The 15026-nt window shown below is 37.2% G+C and overlaps 3 protein-coding genes across 6 annotated transcripts; 2 read left to right on the top strand and 1 right to left on the bottom strand.

Annotated features, from left to right (window-relative positions):
• Positions 1-4520: 4520 nt before the first annotated feature.
• Positions 4521-8297, bottom strand: LOC110853485. 2 transcript variants are annotated; one of them, XM_035854681.1, is made up of 5 exons: positions 7871-8297; positions 7478-7756; positions 5968-7402; positions 5780-5886; positions 4521-5715 (listed from the first exon to the last, which is right to left on the bottom strand). In XM_035854681.1, exons 2-5 carry the CDS (start codon positions 7655-7657, stop codon positions 5512-5514), a joined length of 1926 nt encoding a protein of 641 aa, XP_035710574.1. In that variant the 5' UTR covers positions 7658-7756; positions 7871-8297; the 3' UTR covers positions 4521-5511. The 2 variants fall into 2 exon arrangements, with proteins under 2 accessions (XP_035710574.1, XP_021957443.1); XM_022101751.2 differs by lacking the exon at positions 7871-8297 and having other exon boundaries at positions 7478-7837.
• A 177-nt stretch (positions 8298-8474) lies between these two features.
• LOC110852988 (growth factor receptor-bound protein 2) lies at positions 8475-13584 on the top strand. Of its 3 annotated transcripts, none has more exons than XM_022101182.2 (9): positions 8475-8621; positions 9517-9640; positions 9721-10201; positions 10269-10369; positions 10698-10814; positions 10885-10992; positions 11069-11123; positions 11244-11319; positions 11502-13584. In XM_022101182.2, the coding sequence occupies exons 3-9, from the start codon at positions 10124-10126 to the stop codon at positions 11594-11596; spliced, it is 630 nt and encodes a 209-aa protein (XP_021956874.1). In that variant the 5' UTR covers positions 8475-8621; positions 9517-9640; positions 9721-10123; the 3' UTR covers positions 11597-13584. The 3 variants fall into 3 exon arrangements, with proteins under 3 accessions (XP_021956874.1, XP_021956873.1, XP_021956872.1); XM_022101181.2 differs by having other exon boundaries at positions 9718-10201; XM_022101180.2 differs by having other exon boundaries at positions 9517-10201.
• Positions 13585-13716: 132 nt separating this feature from the next.
• On the top strand, positions 13717-15016 carry LOC110852996 (mRNA turnover protein 4 homolog). The gene is made up of 4 exons (XM_022101192.2): positions 13717-13896; positions 13968-14230; positions 14319-14597; positions 14673-15016. Exons 1-4 carry the CDS (start codon positions 13869-13871, stop codon positions 14871-14873), a joined length of 771 nt encoding a protein of 256 aa, XP_021956884.1. The 5' UTR covers positions 13717-13868; the 3' UTR covers positions 14874-15016.
• The last annotated feature ends 10 nt before the right edge of the window (positions 15017-15026 follow it).

Below are 15026 nucleotides of genomic sequence, written 5' to 3'. Positions count from 1 at the left end.
CGTCCTAAATTGAAACACGAAATGCAATTTCGAGTGAAAGTGAAAGTGAAAAATGAAAAAAAAATGTTTCTCAATTTTACAGCGAGATGAGCAAGGTCGCAATAGAGATTAGATGCCCCTTGAGCTTTACTTCACATTTTTTTTCCAGTCCGGACGAGATAAATGCTTTCCTTAAGAACGAGATATGTACCAAATTCCTTCAACCTTTAATATCAAACTTTCACGTTCCAGCAGCAGCAGTCGACCCCTTTTTGCCACGACAGACGGTCGTGTTACATAATAAAAGGGATGACTATGGAGTAGACAATGGTGCAAATAATGGCACGGCATGGCTTGCATGAGCATGACTCTGGTCTGGATGGCCAAAAAATGGTCCACTTCACATTTAACCTTTCTCCAGCAAAAGGAGGTTGAGCTAGGTTCTGGTCCCAGATTTTGGGTGAAAGAAAGCAAATTGGAAGGTTGGAAAAAATCGTGTATCACGTTGGTGAAAAGTTTTATTAGAGATAATTTGGAAATTTGTATGCCGTGCGGGTAAAAAAATACTAATTAGCTGGAGAGGGACGCATCTTCCAAGGTTGGAAAATGTAATAAGAAACCGTAGGCCGAAATTAATAAAAATCCCATATTTTTTGCACAACCTCTGAACAGGGTTTCGGTTTCGGTTTGGTTAAAAGCACTGTTCAAATCCAATTTTAACAAGTTTTGGATCCTGAATTTTGACCAAAATGTCCCAAAAGTGTCAAAAATAGAAAATGGGGCAAAATGTTACATGTTTTCCATTATCGAATCTTTCGATAATCCGTTGCCGCGTATGAAACTAATGTCACATTAATTTTGAGAATTTTGCGTAATATGACATGGTTTAGAGATTTTTTAAATTTCCTATAAGAAAACAAAAGTTTTCCCAAATTTCGTGGCATTGCACACACCAAAATGCTCAAAATTAATGGGAGATTAAATATCTGTGCATATGTAGATTTGGAAAAAAACGTTAATAAAAAACTTGTAACATTTCCCCATTTTCCAATCTTGGGGGCTTTTGGATGTCCAAGATTATTTTGCACAGCATTATACGCTTTTTTGGACCATGTCCAGTCCAAAAAATAGTTTTGAACTTGTAAAACGTGACAATTTACTAAACCATGTATGGCAAACATTCTTCATGAAACCATGAACCTGACAATTCGATGCATCACGAAATTTGTGACCTCCAAAACTTGTCCCTTTTTATAAAGACATGCATGTCACATCCTCTCCAAAAATAGAAACACTTTCACCAAAAATTCCACCCCACACACGGATGGAGATTCACATCATCATCATCTCATCGCTCATCGAGGAGACGACATCAGAACCACGAGTAAATTTTAGTTTGCATATCGACGCAAACTTTCCACTCTGCCTGATCTTCTGGAAGGAGCAGACTGCCGATCAATCTTGCTACACACAACTTTTACGCTCAACTCCTATGCATAAAACTTGCCTATAAATAAAATCCCACAATTTATTACGAAAATTTCTGATCTTCAACAACACAAGCTTAAAATTTTACTTTCACCAAGACACACACGAGCCTAAGTATTTACGACGAAAAGCAAAGTTTGTAAGAAAAAAAGGTTTTAAACTGAATTTATGTACAGATTTTGAATGTTTGTGTGCATCCCGAAAATCCGATCTGAGAGTGAAAGCGAATCTTGCTATTTAAGTTTTTTTCACGGAGTAAGGCGAATGTCGTGGTCGTGGTGAAAGTTAAAGAGATCCGGATTGCATCATCCCAACAAAACCTCTCATGTACACTAAATCTCCTTTATGCCTGATAAAATTGCACTGGGATCGCCAGTTCGTTCGTTCCTATTCAATTCTCGAGGAGAAAAGATTACATAAAAAAATACTAGCAGTGTTTCGTTTCTGGCGGGTTTCCTACATTTCTTGCACCGATAAAGCAAGACACGCAAGAAACTGGGAGAAAGTGCAAGAAATTTGCGCCATGTGGCCACGCGCAGTATGAAATATAGCGGCAGGAAGTAGTTTCTTGCGCCTTGCATTTCTTGCAGGTCAAAATAACTGCAAGAAACCACTTTCTTCCAGTTATTTCTTGCACCTGAAACACGGTTATTAGCAGTGTTTTTTTGTGATTCCCAGAATTAGCAGTGTTTCGTTTCTTACGCTTTACGCATTTCTTGCACTGCAAAACAACCAACGCAAGAAATGCGAGGTGCAAGAAAGTGCAAAAAATATGCACAATTTAACCACAAATATTGCGACGGGAATTAGTTTCATGCATTTCTTGTAGGTCAAAATACCCGCAAGAAACCACTTTCTTCCCGTTATTTCTTGCAAGCTGCTACTTTCACCCGAAACACTGAACCCAATCCTATCCACGAATCCCAACAAATTCAACCAGTGTGAGTCGCTCGTCGTGTAACTTGTCCTTTCTCTCTCTCTCGGGTTGTCTTTGCCTTGAACTTATTTTTTCGGGTCGATGGCGGATGGGAAATAAATTTTAATCAGCTTACAGAGTAAGCATTGATGAAATGAAAGTGAGGAATGATCGATACTCATCATTATTCGGAGCAAAATCAAATTATCCTTGAGCAGATTGGTCCAATTGATGAGTTGTAGGAAGCCGGAGAAGGATTTGGGAAAGCACCCAATTACTTTCTCCACGTTATAATCGAGCATTCCTCCACGCTTGTTTGAGCCAATTTGTCCAGCACGGCGGAAAAAGATGGGGAAGTGTTAAAGACTATTTTTTACGGTTCTTTCTACTGAAAAATTTACGTCTACATACATTGAAATATTTACTGAGGGGGATATTTTTTGATGGATGGATGGATGGATTGAAGCGAGAGAGCAGATTCGGAAGAGGGAAACATGGAAAAGGTTTTAATAGGAAATGGAATGCGATGAATGATGAAACTTTCTCCTCCATGTTTCTCAGTCTGTCCGTCTGCTTTTTCATTTTCCAGAAGGGAAAGTAGACGTATGCTGCTTTCTAGTGGAAGTGGAGATGCGAGATGGGTCTAGAAATTCGGTCCTTGTACTCGTATCTCAGTTTCAGTCTTTTCATTCTTTTATGGCTAATCCTAAACTTTTTTTGTTTGTTTTGTATGCATCTCTGTCATAATAATGTGTGTTAAGAAGGGTGTGTGTAATTAGTGGTGATGACGCAGAGAAAATCTGTCAAGTACATGATTTTTCTGTTTGTTTATTAATTTGTGGAGAAAGCCGAGCATCGTAAACTGCACGCCCCGCACGCATTGTATTAATTTCGTAATGGAAAGTTGGAATGTAAATATGTACACTTTGTTAAATGGAAAACAGAAGGTGCAGTTGGTGCAGACTAAACACCAGGATTCAATGTTTCTGCCAAGTAATTATCATCAGTGAAGATATTGCAGGAAAATTGCAATAGCTTTAATTTTACGGTGTTTTTCAAGCGCATCTAAAGTTGCAGCTTAATTAAAAATTTAGAAATTCTTCTTTCCACACAATTACTTGTTCACTGGTCGTGTCGCTCTTTTGAACTGGAAGCTGCACATGGAAATATGTAGTATGCACCTTTGCTTTCACTAGGCCGGCTTCACCAGGAGTAGATTAAGATCCAAGTCAAACGTCAACCAAAAGGAGTGAAGAGGAAAAGAAATCAAGCGAAAACATTGTTTAAACTTTACTTGGCAAATAAGTAGCGTTTGGTGTTCTTGCTTTGGTCTGGGTTCGTCATGCCAGGAAATCAGCTAGCGATGCAAAGGCAAAGAAAACCTGGCTAAGGAAGAACAAGAAATGTGAGAAACGGGACGGAAGAAGAAGACTCGAATCCAGAGACAGAAATTGCCTTTGTCTCTCGAAGGAGAATGAAATGAAACAGCAAACATTTCCCATTCGCTAAATAAACCTTTGTTCATTCAGCTTAAGCTCATTAGTAAAATAGATCTGGTTGGAGATTGGTTGGTGTGGCCACTTTGTTTATGCAGCAGACAGGCTGTGTAGTCGTTCATTATCAGTTCAAAATATGGTGCTGGTTGGACCAATGCAAATTGTAGGGGCGTCTGCTGTCAGTACAACGCTCGGTTGTACACTTTCGACGCTGTTGGAAACACGTGTTCAAAAAATTGTGTTTTGTTCCATGGATGGACAAAATTCTTTACAAACATTATTTTGAGCTCCGCTCTTCCCAGAGTTTGGATTTCCAGGGCTGTTACACAAAAAAATACGAAAATCTGCATTGAGAATAGAAGATTTATACGATATGTACATACATGTTTTGTGAAGAAATTAACTTTTTATCTCTGTCAAATATGTACATTGTTTTCACGATTTTTTAAAAACAAAAAGTATTGTCGAGTACAAAGTAACGATAAAAGGCTAATTTCTTCGCAAAAATTGTATTTTCCTAGGTCTGCAGTCTTGTGCACGTTGATTCTCGTCATTTTGTGGGTGTAACAACCCTGGGAAGAACGGAGCTCAAAATGCTGTATTTTGACAAAGTGTTTTGCCTACCTCTGGCTTTTTTAACGTTTTTTTGATACAATAAATAACCGGTTTTTATTTTTTTACATATACATATTTTGCGTCCAGTCGAAGCGGAACTCGTGGAATAGGTTTTTATGCTACAAATTTAAAAATAACATGCGTTTTCTTGATCAATAATTGTTTCATAATATTTAAAGCAAAATATATTCTTGTTTCCCAGAAATAAATTGACCCATTTTTCTCCCCCACAATTTCTCTGCCTTTCTTCGAATATGATCAGATTTCACCACCCACGAGCAGCATTTACGTAATAACCGTACCCATTATGCGCTATTACCACCCCATATATCGCATCACATAACTGTAATGGATTTGTGCAAAGTGTTTTTTTTTCTTTCTTTACTCTCCTGCCTGGATGCCGATTCGTTATTAAACTCAACTCATTTTGGTATCGGAGGAAAAACATTAGGAGGGCGAAATGAGGTGGAATATTATTATAGCATCCATCGCTCGAGAGTAAATGTTGCCCGTTTTATACGTTTCCGATACATTTTACTTTACAAAAAGTTACTGGCTCCATTGCACTCACGAGAGTACAAACTGGACCAACTATTATGTCAAGATTTATGAAAACATTAAAATGAAGATGAAATCGTTCAGCACGAACGATTTTTAGCCCGAGTCAGGGCTTATGTGTCATGGTTGTCTGTCTGTCTATCGGTTACGCTTGTAAAAGTTTTCCAATCGACTTGAAATTTTGGACACAAGTATGTAAAATTAGGAATCGAATCAAGTTCGAAGATGAGCAAAATGTGGGGGAAAAAATATAAAAAATCTGTAGTGGCCTGAATTATAAATAGCAACCTGACTCGGGCTAAACAAGGCTGCCCTGTGGGTTTTTATATATAAGCAGGAAAAACAAGGATTGAATTGAGATGTAATTTTTATCCAGGGTTGGAGTTTACTGATTTATGTAATTTTTTTCAAGTCAACTATGTACTTTTTCAGTCAAATGGAGAAATGAAATTGTTTTCATCAGTCAGTTTCCGATACACCGCATGCATTGCATTTCCCGTCGAGTATCAAAGTAGTATTTTTGGAGAGAGGGGAAGAAGACGCATCTTTTTCGAGGAGGGATAAGATATCGTTCCGTGTGATCCTGTACGAACGGGTGAGGAAGAGTCGGAAATATTTCAAGTTCACTTTCTTCACAAAATATAGGATGACTGGAGATGTTATCTGGAAATTATGAAATTTTTTAGTGGCTAATAGCTATATTAAGCGGAATGGATAACTTGTTTACCAGTGGTGAAGACATGCACAACTCGTAAAGATTTCTACAATTAATGAGACCATGGAATATCGACACGTTTGAGATCCTTGGTGAATTTATGTGAAGTTTCTTCAAATCTGGAAACAAAAATTGGTCAAAATTAATCAAAATTCTTTATATACCGCATAATATAGTATCGTATCGTAAAAACTACGTACATTTCAAGTCTCCAATCGAATCCTGCTTCACTATGTCACTTGCGCCCTCCACTAAATCAGCATCCACTTGATGATCCAGCATCATCTGAAGTTCGTGACATTTTGCGAACGGAATTCCTGTGATTCCTTCATCCGTGATGACCGAATCGGCCAGAAGCAGCTCCTCGATGAGGGGACACTCACGTATCAATATCCTCAAGTTAGAGTCCGACAAGTAGTCGCCACGGAACTTTCGCAAGTGTGGGAAAAATTTGGCAATGTTTTTGTAAATATGAGCAAAACTCATTCTCCCCGCGTTACTGTGACCTGACATGATTTGAAGTGATCTCATCTGGTCACAGCAACTCTTTTCTGGCTCGTCTCGAAAGGCGACGGAGAGATTGACGTTGGTCAGGGTGAGAGATTCCAGCTTGTCCATGAAGGGGAGGAAGTCCAACGGTCCGTAGTAATTCTTCAAGGTTAAGGTCTCCATCTTAACGAGGTCGTATCCACAAGGGAATGTTTCCGGAGTGGCTGGAATAAGGACGAAATCCAAGTCCAACCTGGTCAAGGTTGACCCTAAGGAAGACAGCCATGCGTACAAGGCTGGAAACCGGAGACCGGGTCGGAGCGAGAGCTGTAACCTTTCCAGTGGCCAGTTAAACTTTTCGTGAATTAAAATCACCTCCGCTTCATTAAGATTTAATGGGAAGTCGATAATTTTTAGGAATTTGCACGGATTGTTGAAATCTGGATGAGCGGATATTTCTCCGAGTAAGGTGACGAATAAGCTCGAGTCGTCGAAGCGGTTATTGAGCTGTAAAACTTCCAAATTAGGGAACAATTTTAGCAGTAAAATTGCCAAGTTTTGAACCGCGCTGGATGGTGTGAGGGGTATGAGAAGGTCGAGGGGATTGTGTAGGTCGGGAATTATGGGGACGCCGTCATCCAAGGTCTGGTCGAGGCGAAGTTCTTTCACGGAGGGCAACACAATTTCGCCGCTGTTGAAAAATTCTTTGTGCACAAGGGCAGACATGGCGAGTCGTGTGGGATTGCAGCTTAAGGCGTCGGTGAGAATGATGGAGTGTAGTTGATTCGCATATTTCTGAAGGATCTTCCAAATCGTTGACTCACTCCCGATTTCCGTGCTGATTTCTGTCCTTGCAATTTTATCTCCTAATATTTTAAAAAGCTTGTCAATATGTTTTCCCCCATCGAGATTTGTTTGTAGTTTGATATTGAATGTTCGCAGGGATCCGATGCTCATCCGATCTCTCCAAGGTCCGGAATGGTCTTTTACCAGGTCGATAAATGCGTGGAGATTGATGAAGGGATGGATAGAAATTTTTGCCCGGGTTTCAAACAACTTTGTCGCCTCTTCTGTCCAAAGGTGACAAACTTGACGACAAACGGCCAATTCTTGGTAGGGCAGGTATGAAAGGATGTGTCTAGCAATCTAGATAAGCAACAAACAAGAGCGTATTTAATTAAATAGTCTTAAACGCTTTATTATTAATCAAATTAATGTTACCGAAGGAATGCTGAGTGGATCTAATCCTCTACCAATAAGATCATGGTACATCTCTTGTTGATATTTCTTATTGTTTTCGACGAGCTCACAAGGAGGTAATATTGAATCGTCGACAAGAGGAGCAGCCGTTGGAAGAAACGCATTGACTTCTTCACAAGCTGGTAAATCATCTTCTGCCATTATTTCGATTTCAAAACTTATTTCGTCTGTTCAGCCTCATGCAAAGTGGGTGAACCCGTTTCCTCATATCCGTAGAAAAACAACTTATCTCATTGTCAGCTATTAAATTAATTAAATATTAAATTATATCTTTATTAAATGTCGTTATTTATTTCAACAACCAATAACCAAACCGAACTACCAATTTATTTATGCCAAAAAAAAGTAGCTTGCCTTAAAACGCATATTGTTTTCCAAAATTATGTGAAAAACAGTTATAAATTAAACTTTTATTTATATTTGGAAGAATATTTATATTAAAAACAAAACAAAGAAAGTCAGATGAACCCAAACTGGAATAAAGTTGTGATCCGTTATGATTTCCGCGCTAGTTGAGCTTCCACGTGATGAGACTTTCTCCACGCTTTCACTCATCTTTTCCTGGAATATCCACCAATCCAGCCAAATTACATGCACAAGAAACCCTTATTAAGGGTCCATTATATTTTAACGAATGAAGTGCTCATTATTACATGAATTTAACTATAATTAATCAGGCTTTAAAATTATAACTTTCACCACGTCGTCTCAAATCGAACCAAAGTGAAAGCAAATCAAAACCTGGGACAACTTTCTTTCTCAATTTCTCAATTTCCCCATTCTTCGAATGAAATGAGAAAAGTGAGAAATCTTGCATTATATGAGGAATTTGAGACAGCTAAAGTTGAGACAGAGCGTGGAGCCCTCTCGCAGTGTTTGTACAATTTGGGCACTCCAATGAAATGACTAATACTCGGCCAACTAAACAAATGGAGAGCCCAAAAAACCATTATTGTATATCGTATTCGTCACACAATAATAGACACACACGGGAGTAAGTAATAACTATATTTTTAAGACGCTAAAAAACCCCAACTTTCATCAACATATCAACACTTTTCCTCTAAACGGTGAAAGACACGACAAATGTGTAATATAGTTAAAGGTGAGTTGTTTCTTCAGTTTAGATCAATGTAATTAAGAAGTTATTTACACTTTAAGAATCTTCATCTTTTAAAATCTTCTAAGATTGAAGATGTTGTTGAGAATAATTGAGGTGAAATGCAAAATAGGTCAGGTGGATTAGCAAGCTTTTAAAATTCAAATAATGAATTATTATGATATTTTTTAAAGAAAATTAGTAGTACTGTTAATTTGTAATTGTCTTAACTATTGTGCTGTGCTGTAAAAAAATATGTAGCTACATATTTATTAGCATGTTGTACGATTTTTTTGCTGGTTGTGTCGTATGTCAATAGATTGGAATTATCATATTGGAAGAAATATGTATGGCATATTAACGGGCTGGCTGTTTCCTTTCCATACTTTTGCGAATTGATAAATCGCAAAACACAGTGTGATTAGAATTTCTAATGCGAGTGAGTGAACCAAATATGTGCGTCTCTTTTCCTTCAAAAATCAATGTATTCGTGTTTATGTAGTTTTATTAAACTTCGTACTTTTTTGCAGTAACCAATTCTACAATTGAGATACAATTTTGCAATTTGTGATTAAATTAGACAGTCTAATTTAAACTAATTCATCATTCCAAGTTTTACGTTATTTAGTGAGACAGAAAACCCAAGAATTTGTAGTTCATTTCATTTCATATACGTCTTACTCTGATTTGCTTGCATCACTGATTACGTAAATCCAAAAGTTAAAATATATACCAGCATCACATACATGCATTTTTGTGGTTTGGGTTTTATTAGTTCTGGACATTTAGCAATCCAATCACTTGCTGTCATATCGTACACATTGATGATAACGATAACTACGTCCTGTTACTACCTTCTTCAACCTCATTTTAATTACTTTTTTTGTTTGTTTATTCCAAGTTTTGTAGAGGACCCATTCATGATCTCAATCATCGCGGAGTAAGGAACGGAGGAATTTGGAAATTTGTGACTTAATTGATCCAACTTTTTTCATAGAGCAGTTTTGTGCAATTTGGATCTCTCGGTTCGTGACGTGACAGTTCTTTTGTGATTAGTTTTCCAACCAAGTGACGTTGTTTTTTGAGAATGTATTGTGTTTAGCAGTGTGTGGGACGAAGAAAGGAAGAAGCCGGCTCTCGGATCAGTAGTTTGGCAGTAGTCTCACTAAAACGGGGAACCGGGTAGAAAGAAGAAAGCGGAGTTTTCCGGGTTCGGATTTTCGAGTCGGAGTGATTTGTCTCTACCACTCTGGGGACGAACGAGTCGTCTGAGAACCAGGCAGTGCAAACTTTAAAAAAGAAGTTCTGCTGTCCTTCTTTCTTCCATTTCATTCCATCATCCATCCATCCATCCAATCCACTTCACCGTTTTTTCTCACCATAAACCAACGACCCCTCGTCGTCAGAGATCATCCATCTATTTACGTATAAGCAGGAGTGAGTGGGTGGGTGTGGTGGTCGTCGCCGTCGTTAAGCTCAATCAACAAAAAAATATAGGATAACCGACAATGGAGGCAATTGCAAAACACGACTTTACTGCCACCGCAGATGATGAACTCAGTTTTAAGAGAGGACAAGTCTTGAAGGTTGGGATAGAATTCCGCTATAAAATGCTTTCAGCGATTTAAACTAATGTCGTTCCCGTTGTTTCAGATATTAAATATGGAAGATGACTCAAATTGGTTTAGAGCAGAACTGGATGGACGAGAAGGCCTAATACCGTCAAATTATATTGAGATGAAAAGTCATTCGTGGTATGTGAGCGTTGCATTGCATTTGTTTTAATGAATTAGTTTCTGCTGAGGCATGTAAAGAAATTATGTGTATGAACTGGAGCTAAAGTTATTGGGTTTGGATTTGCCTTGAAAATATGCAATTTGTAAATAACCACAAATAATGGAAGTATGTTATTACTAAACGAAACGCAAGGTTAGAAAGAACGCGTAGTATTCTCATTCATTTCCGGTTGGGAATGTGTTTTTTTTCTGAACCGCAAACATATTTATCCATCTATATAGTAATGTCCCGGTACACTCTGGTGTATGGTGTCAAATGATATGAAATGGCTACTCTATTTTCCAGGTACCGTGGAAGAATTACTAGGGCGGAAGCCGAAAAGTTTCTTACTGATAAACCTGAAGGGGCTTTTCTCATCCGAGTGAGTGAATCCAGTCCTGGCGACTTTTCTTTGTCTGTGAGGTATGAAAAGTAAATTACTACTTTATACGATGTAGTCGGAGGTTAATTATTTTTTATAACAAACTGTCAGGTGTTCCGATGGAGTCCAACATTTCAAGGTCCTTCGTGACGCTGCTGGAAAGTTTTTCCTATGGGTTGTTAAATTCAACTCGCTAAATGAACTCGTCGAATATCACAGGTATCGATACATTACCAAAAAATAGGATCTTGTAAAATGTCACTGAAACTAAAATTTCGGTCCCAATAATTTGCAGGACCTCCAGTGTGTCGCGTTCTCAGGATGTGAAATTACGCGATTTGCTTCCCGAGGTTATTGGAATATTAATTTGAACATCGACAATTCCGACGCTCCAGCGAACAAATATACTTTTAAGCGTTGTAAGCTCTTCTTTTTCCGTTCTGTTTTTGACATTATTTTTGTTTTTGCAGTATGTGAGGGCAATGTATGATTTCACGCCTCAAGAACCTGGTGAACTTGAGTTTAAAAGAGGAGATATTATTACAGGTTTGTTAATCACTTGTATGGTCATCCTCACCACACAACAAACAGTCTTCTTCTCCCCTCCCTCCTGCTGCTAATTGCTAAATAATGCTTCATTTTTGTCTGTGGTTGTTGGTTGACTCGTCATATTTAGAAATTATTACGTTAACAATAATTAAGCTCTAAATGATCTCTCTTTTTCTTAGTGACCGACCAATCGGACGCAAACTGGTGGTGTGGGATGCTGGGTAATAAGAAGGGTCAATTTCCAGCCACCTATATTTCACCGTACAACCCATGATTGATTAATATAACTTTTTAAATGCCGAGACCTTATACCAATTTTTAAACATACAAGAATTGCTTTTAATATCGTGTAACTTATTCTTCTCCTTTTTGGGAGGCTTTATATTATGACTTTTCACGACACATACATACATATACACACATACACGCCCAAACAATTTACATGTGTAAAAAAACAACCAAACCAATCAATCAATCTTCCACACAACACTTATCATGATCTACACACTTCTTCAATAACTTGCTGTATAATATGTACGTAGTTTTAATTAGCTGTTGACCACAGAATTGGTTTTTATAATGCACTGACTCGACCCCTTAAAACTTTAATGTTCGACTCGATTTACATAGCGCCAGAGAACAAAGCAATGATATGAAATTATATTAATTATTATGATGATGCCAGATTTATTATTATTATTTGTGTAACTATTTAATTAACTCTGCAACAATCACACCCAACAAAAACTACTACACTGCACTGTGAACGACTATTTTTAAGTGCGTACTACCAATAATTTTATTAATAACGACGCCCGTATTAATTGAAGACATTATATAATTAATTACTAGAAAAAGTACTATTACATATTATATTATCAAACGTGACATCGAAAACGAGCAAGAAAAGAGATCCTCCTCGAGAATTCTGTGAATGACAGTTTTGAACAATATTACTGTAATTATTATTGGTACATAGATACGTCTTAATTTAAACTGTCAGTAATTTAGCTAATTGTGTTCTTCCATTTTTGCTTGCAATTAAGTAATATCTTAACTATTATATGAAAAATGTTACTATATATTGGTTGTATTTGTATCATACATGAAGTGTTGTTGTATTAATTATGTAACGAACGATCAAAAAACTCAAAAGCCTTTTGTACAAGGGCGAATTATGATTAATCTACATAAGTAGTTGCACGATTACTACTGTTATTTTGTTTTTTTTTAATTAATTAAAGGAAGAAAAGGAGAGAGCTTTTATCTTATGTAAAATTAATGTGTTTTCAAGCGGTGCATGATATGATTTAATAATTGATGTCCTTAATTTCATAGCATTTTCTACTTCTACAACTCTTTTGGTTGCATTGCATTGGCTGCTTGTTTTAAAACCAAGCTCAAAATTACATATGTGCATGAGTTGCATTTTTTTGTAAAAAAGGGTGAAATATTACGTCTTCAGACTTGAAGTGAAATTTCTTACTGCACTTTTAAAATCTTTGCTCACATGCACGATGCAGATTTGGTATGATTTTTCGACTTGTTAAAAGGCAGGCATTACTTGCTTGAGCTCTATAAATAAATATCTACGACTAATTTAAATTGAGAACGATGATTGATGATGATAAACCAAAAAACATGATTGCCTGATGAATTGTACCGTATTATAACTCGTGCCATTGCAACCTGGCCAGTAAATATTTACAGAAATATCTAGAAATACATTTTGTAAGCGTTGTATTGGTGTGATAATATTGTTAGATTTTGACAAGAAAGAATCTCATTTTAGCAAAATTATTCCTCTTCTTGCCAGTTTCTTCTGTATATTCTGTGTAACTTATAATGGAGGTCGACCAGCGTAGACTCTCAGATTTTGACCAAATTAATGGAAATCGATCATAAATTTTATTATGCAAATGACCCAATCTCCTCTTCTGATGCAATTGATGCAAATATCTCTGCCAAACGTGCGCATTGGGAGATCGTGTCTTTTGCAAATTTCATACTAATTAAATTTGTGATCGATGGACACTAGTTAGGTAAAAAAATCTGAGAGAAAACGCTGGGAAACCTCCGTTGTGAGAAAGATAATGCTTCTTCTTTATCTGCAGAGACACTGAAATGGTGATGCCATGATTAAATGTATGTAAAATGTACCGATCCGTGGTGAGAGAGTGAAATGATTGATTTTTTGAATGTAGTAGTATAAGCATTCCTATCAAGAAATAAACAAAGCTAAGCTGAGCTGATGCATTATTATTATGTCCTAAATTTGATTTGATTACTTTTTGCAAAAGAATTTTGCATAAGAATTTTTGCGAATTTTTCTATTGTAAAAGTTAGGAATGTTGAGTATTGAGTAGTCTCTTGGTACCCCGAGGATACGGCGCGTTCTGAATTCACTACACGAGGATACCCTTTACCACGCTTGTTTCTGTTTTTCCAGTCCAGTACCCGAAAATTGACTTGTTTTATCTTCGATAAGTAGAAAATAGTATTTATTTTTGACCAGAGTTAGTAAATCAATTAGTTAAGAAGTGACAATGCCAAAGTCGAAGAGAGACAAGAAAGGTAAGGTCTTTTAATGGGCACATTTTTCTGGTATGCTTGGTTTTAAAATTTTAATTGTTTGTATTGTTTAGTTTCACTCACCCGGACAGCAAAGCACGGGAAGGAATGGAAGAAAGATATTTACGAGAAGGTTCGAACCGCAGCGGAACAATATGCTTCAATTTATGTCATTCGTGTCGACGGGATGAGAGTTGGAGCACTGAACGAAATTAGGAAACATTTCAAGGACTCGACAATCTTGTTGGCGAAGAATAAAGTCATGGCTTTAGCTTTGGGGAAGGACGAGGCTTCAGAAGTTAGCGAAAATACGCATAAGATTGCAGAGAGGTTAACGGTACGATATCATTCATTTGTATTGCATATTGTATGAGATGAGCGAACCTGATGTCATGATCATGATGATAATGGTTATCTCTTTCCAGGGTCAGTGTGGTCTATTATTCACGGATAGAGAAGAATCCGACGTGATTTCCTTCATTGAGGAGTTTGTTGAGAGGGATTACGCCCGAAGTGGAACTAAGGCGAGCGAGGAGGTGATTTTAAAGGAAGGACCTCTCACCCAGTTTTCACACGCGATAGAGCCTCATTTAAGATCCTTAGGAATGCCAACGCAGTTGAAAAAAGGAATCGTTACGCTGCTTCAGGATTTTACAGTGTGCAAAAAACGACAAGTTTTGACTCCACAACAGGCCAACATTTTGGTAAATTCTGGAATTCTTAATATGCACACTTAAATTGATGAGATTCATTTATGTATGTATTTTTGAATGGTTTAGAAACTACTGGAAATCCAGATGGCTCAATTTAAAATTAAATTGGATAGCAAATGGACGAAACCGGACGACTTCAAAATTCTTGCGAGCAAGGATGACGACGAATCTGAGGAAGAAGATGATGAGGACGTTGCAGACGAGGAAAATCAAGTAGAAGTCGACGATGAAGAAATGGACGCATCCGACGATGACGATGACGAATAATGTGTTGGATTCGAAATTTACGTATTTGTATCTTATCATATTTAGTTTACTACGCAAGTTTAATTATTTTTCAAGTTTGTGAAATTTCTTAATCGTGTTTTCGAATTTAATAATAGATCTTTCTTTAATGACTATTTTTTAAATCAGTAGTGC

The sequence above is a fragment of the Folsomia candida genome, unplaced genomic scaffold (genome assembly GCF_002217175.1).
Source record: "Folsomia candida strain VU population unplaced genomic scaffold, ASM221717v1 Fcan01_Sc008, whole genome shotgun sequence".
Classification (NCBI taxonomy): Eukaryota; Metazoa; Arthropoda; class Collembola; order Entomobryomorpha; family Isotomidae; genus Folsomia; species Folsomia candida.
Note: the sequence above shows the minus strand (reverse complement) of the source record. Positions and strands in the feature narration are given on the sequence as shown.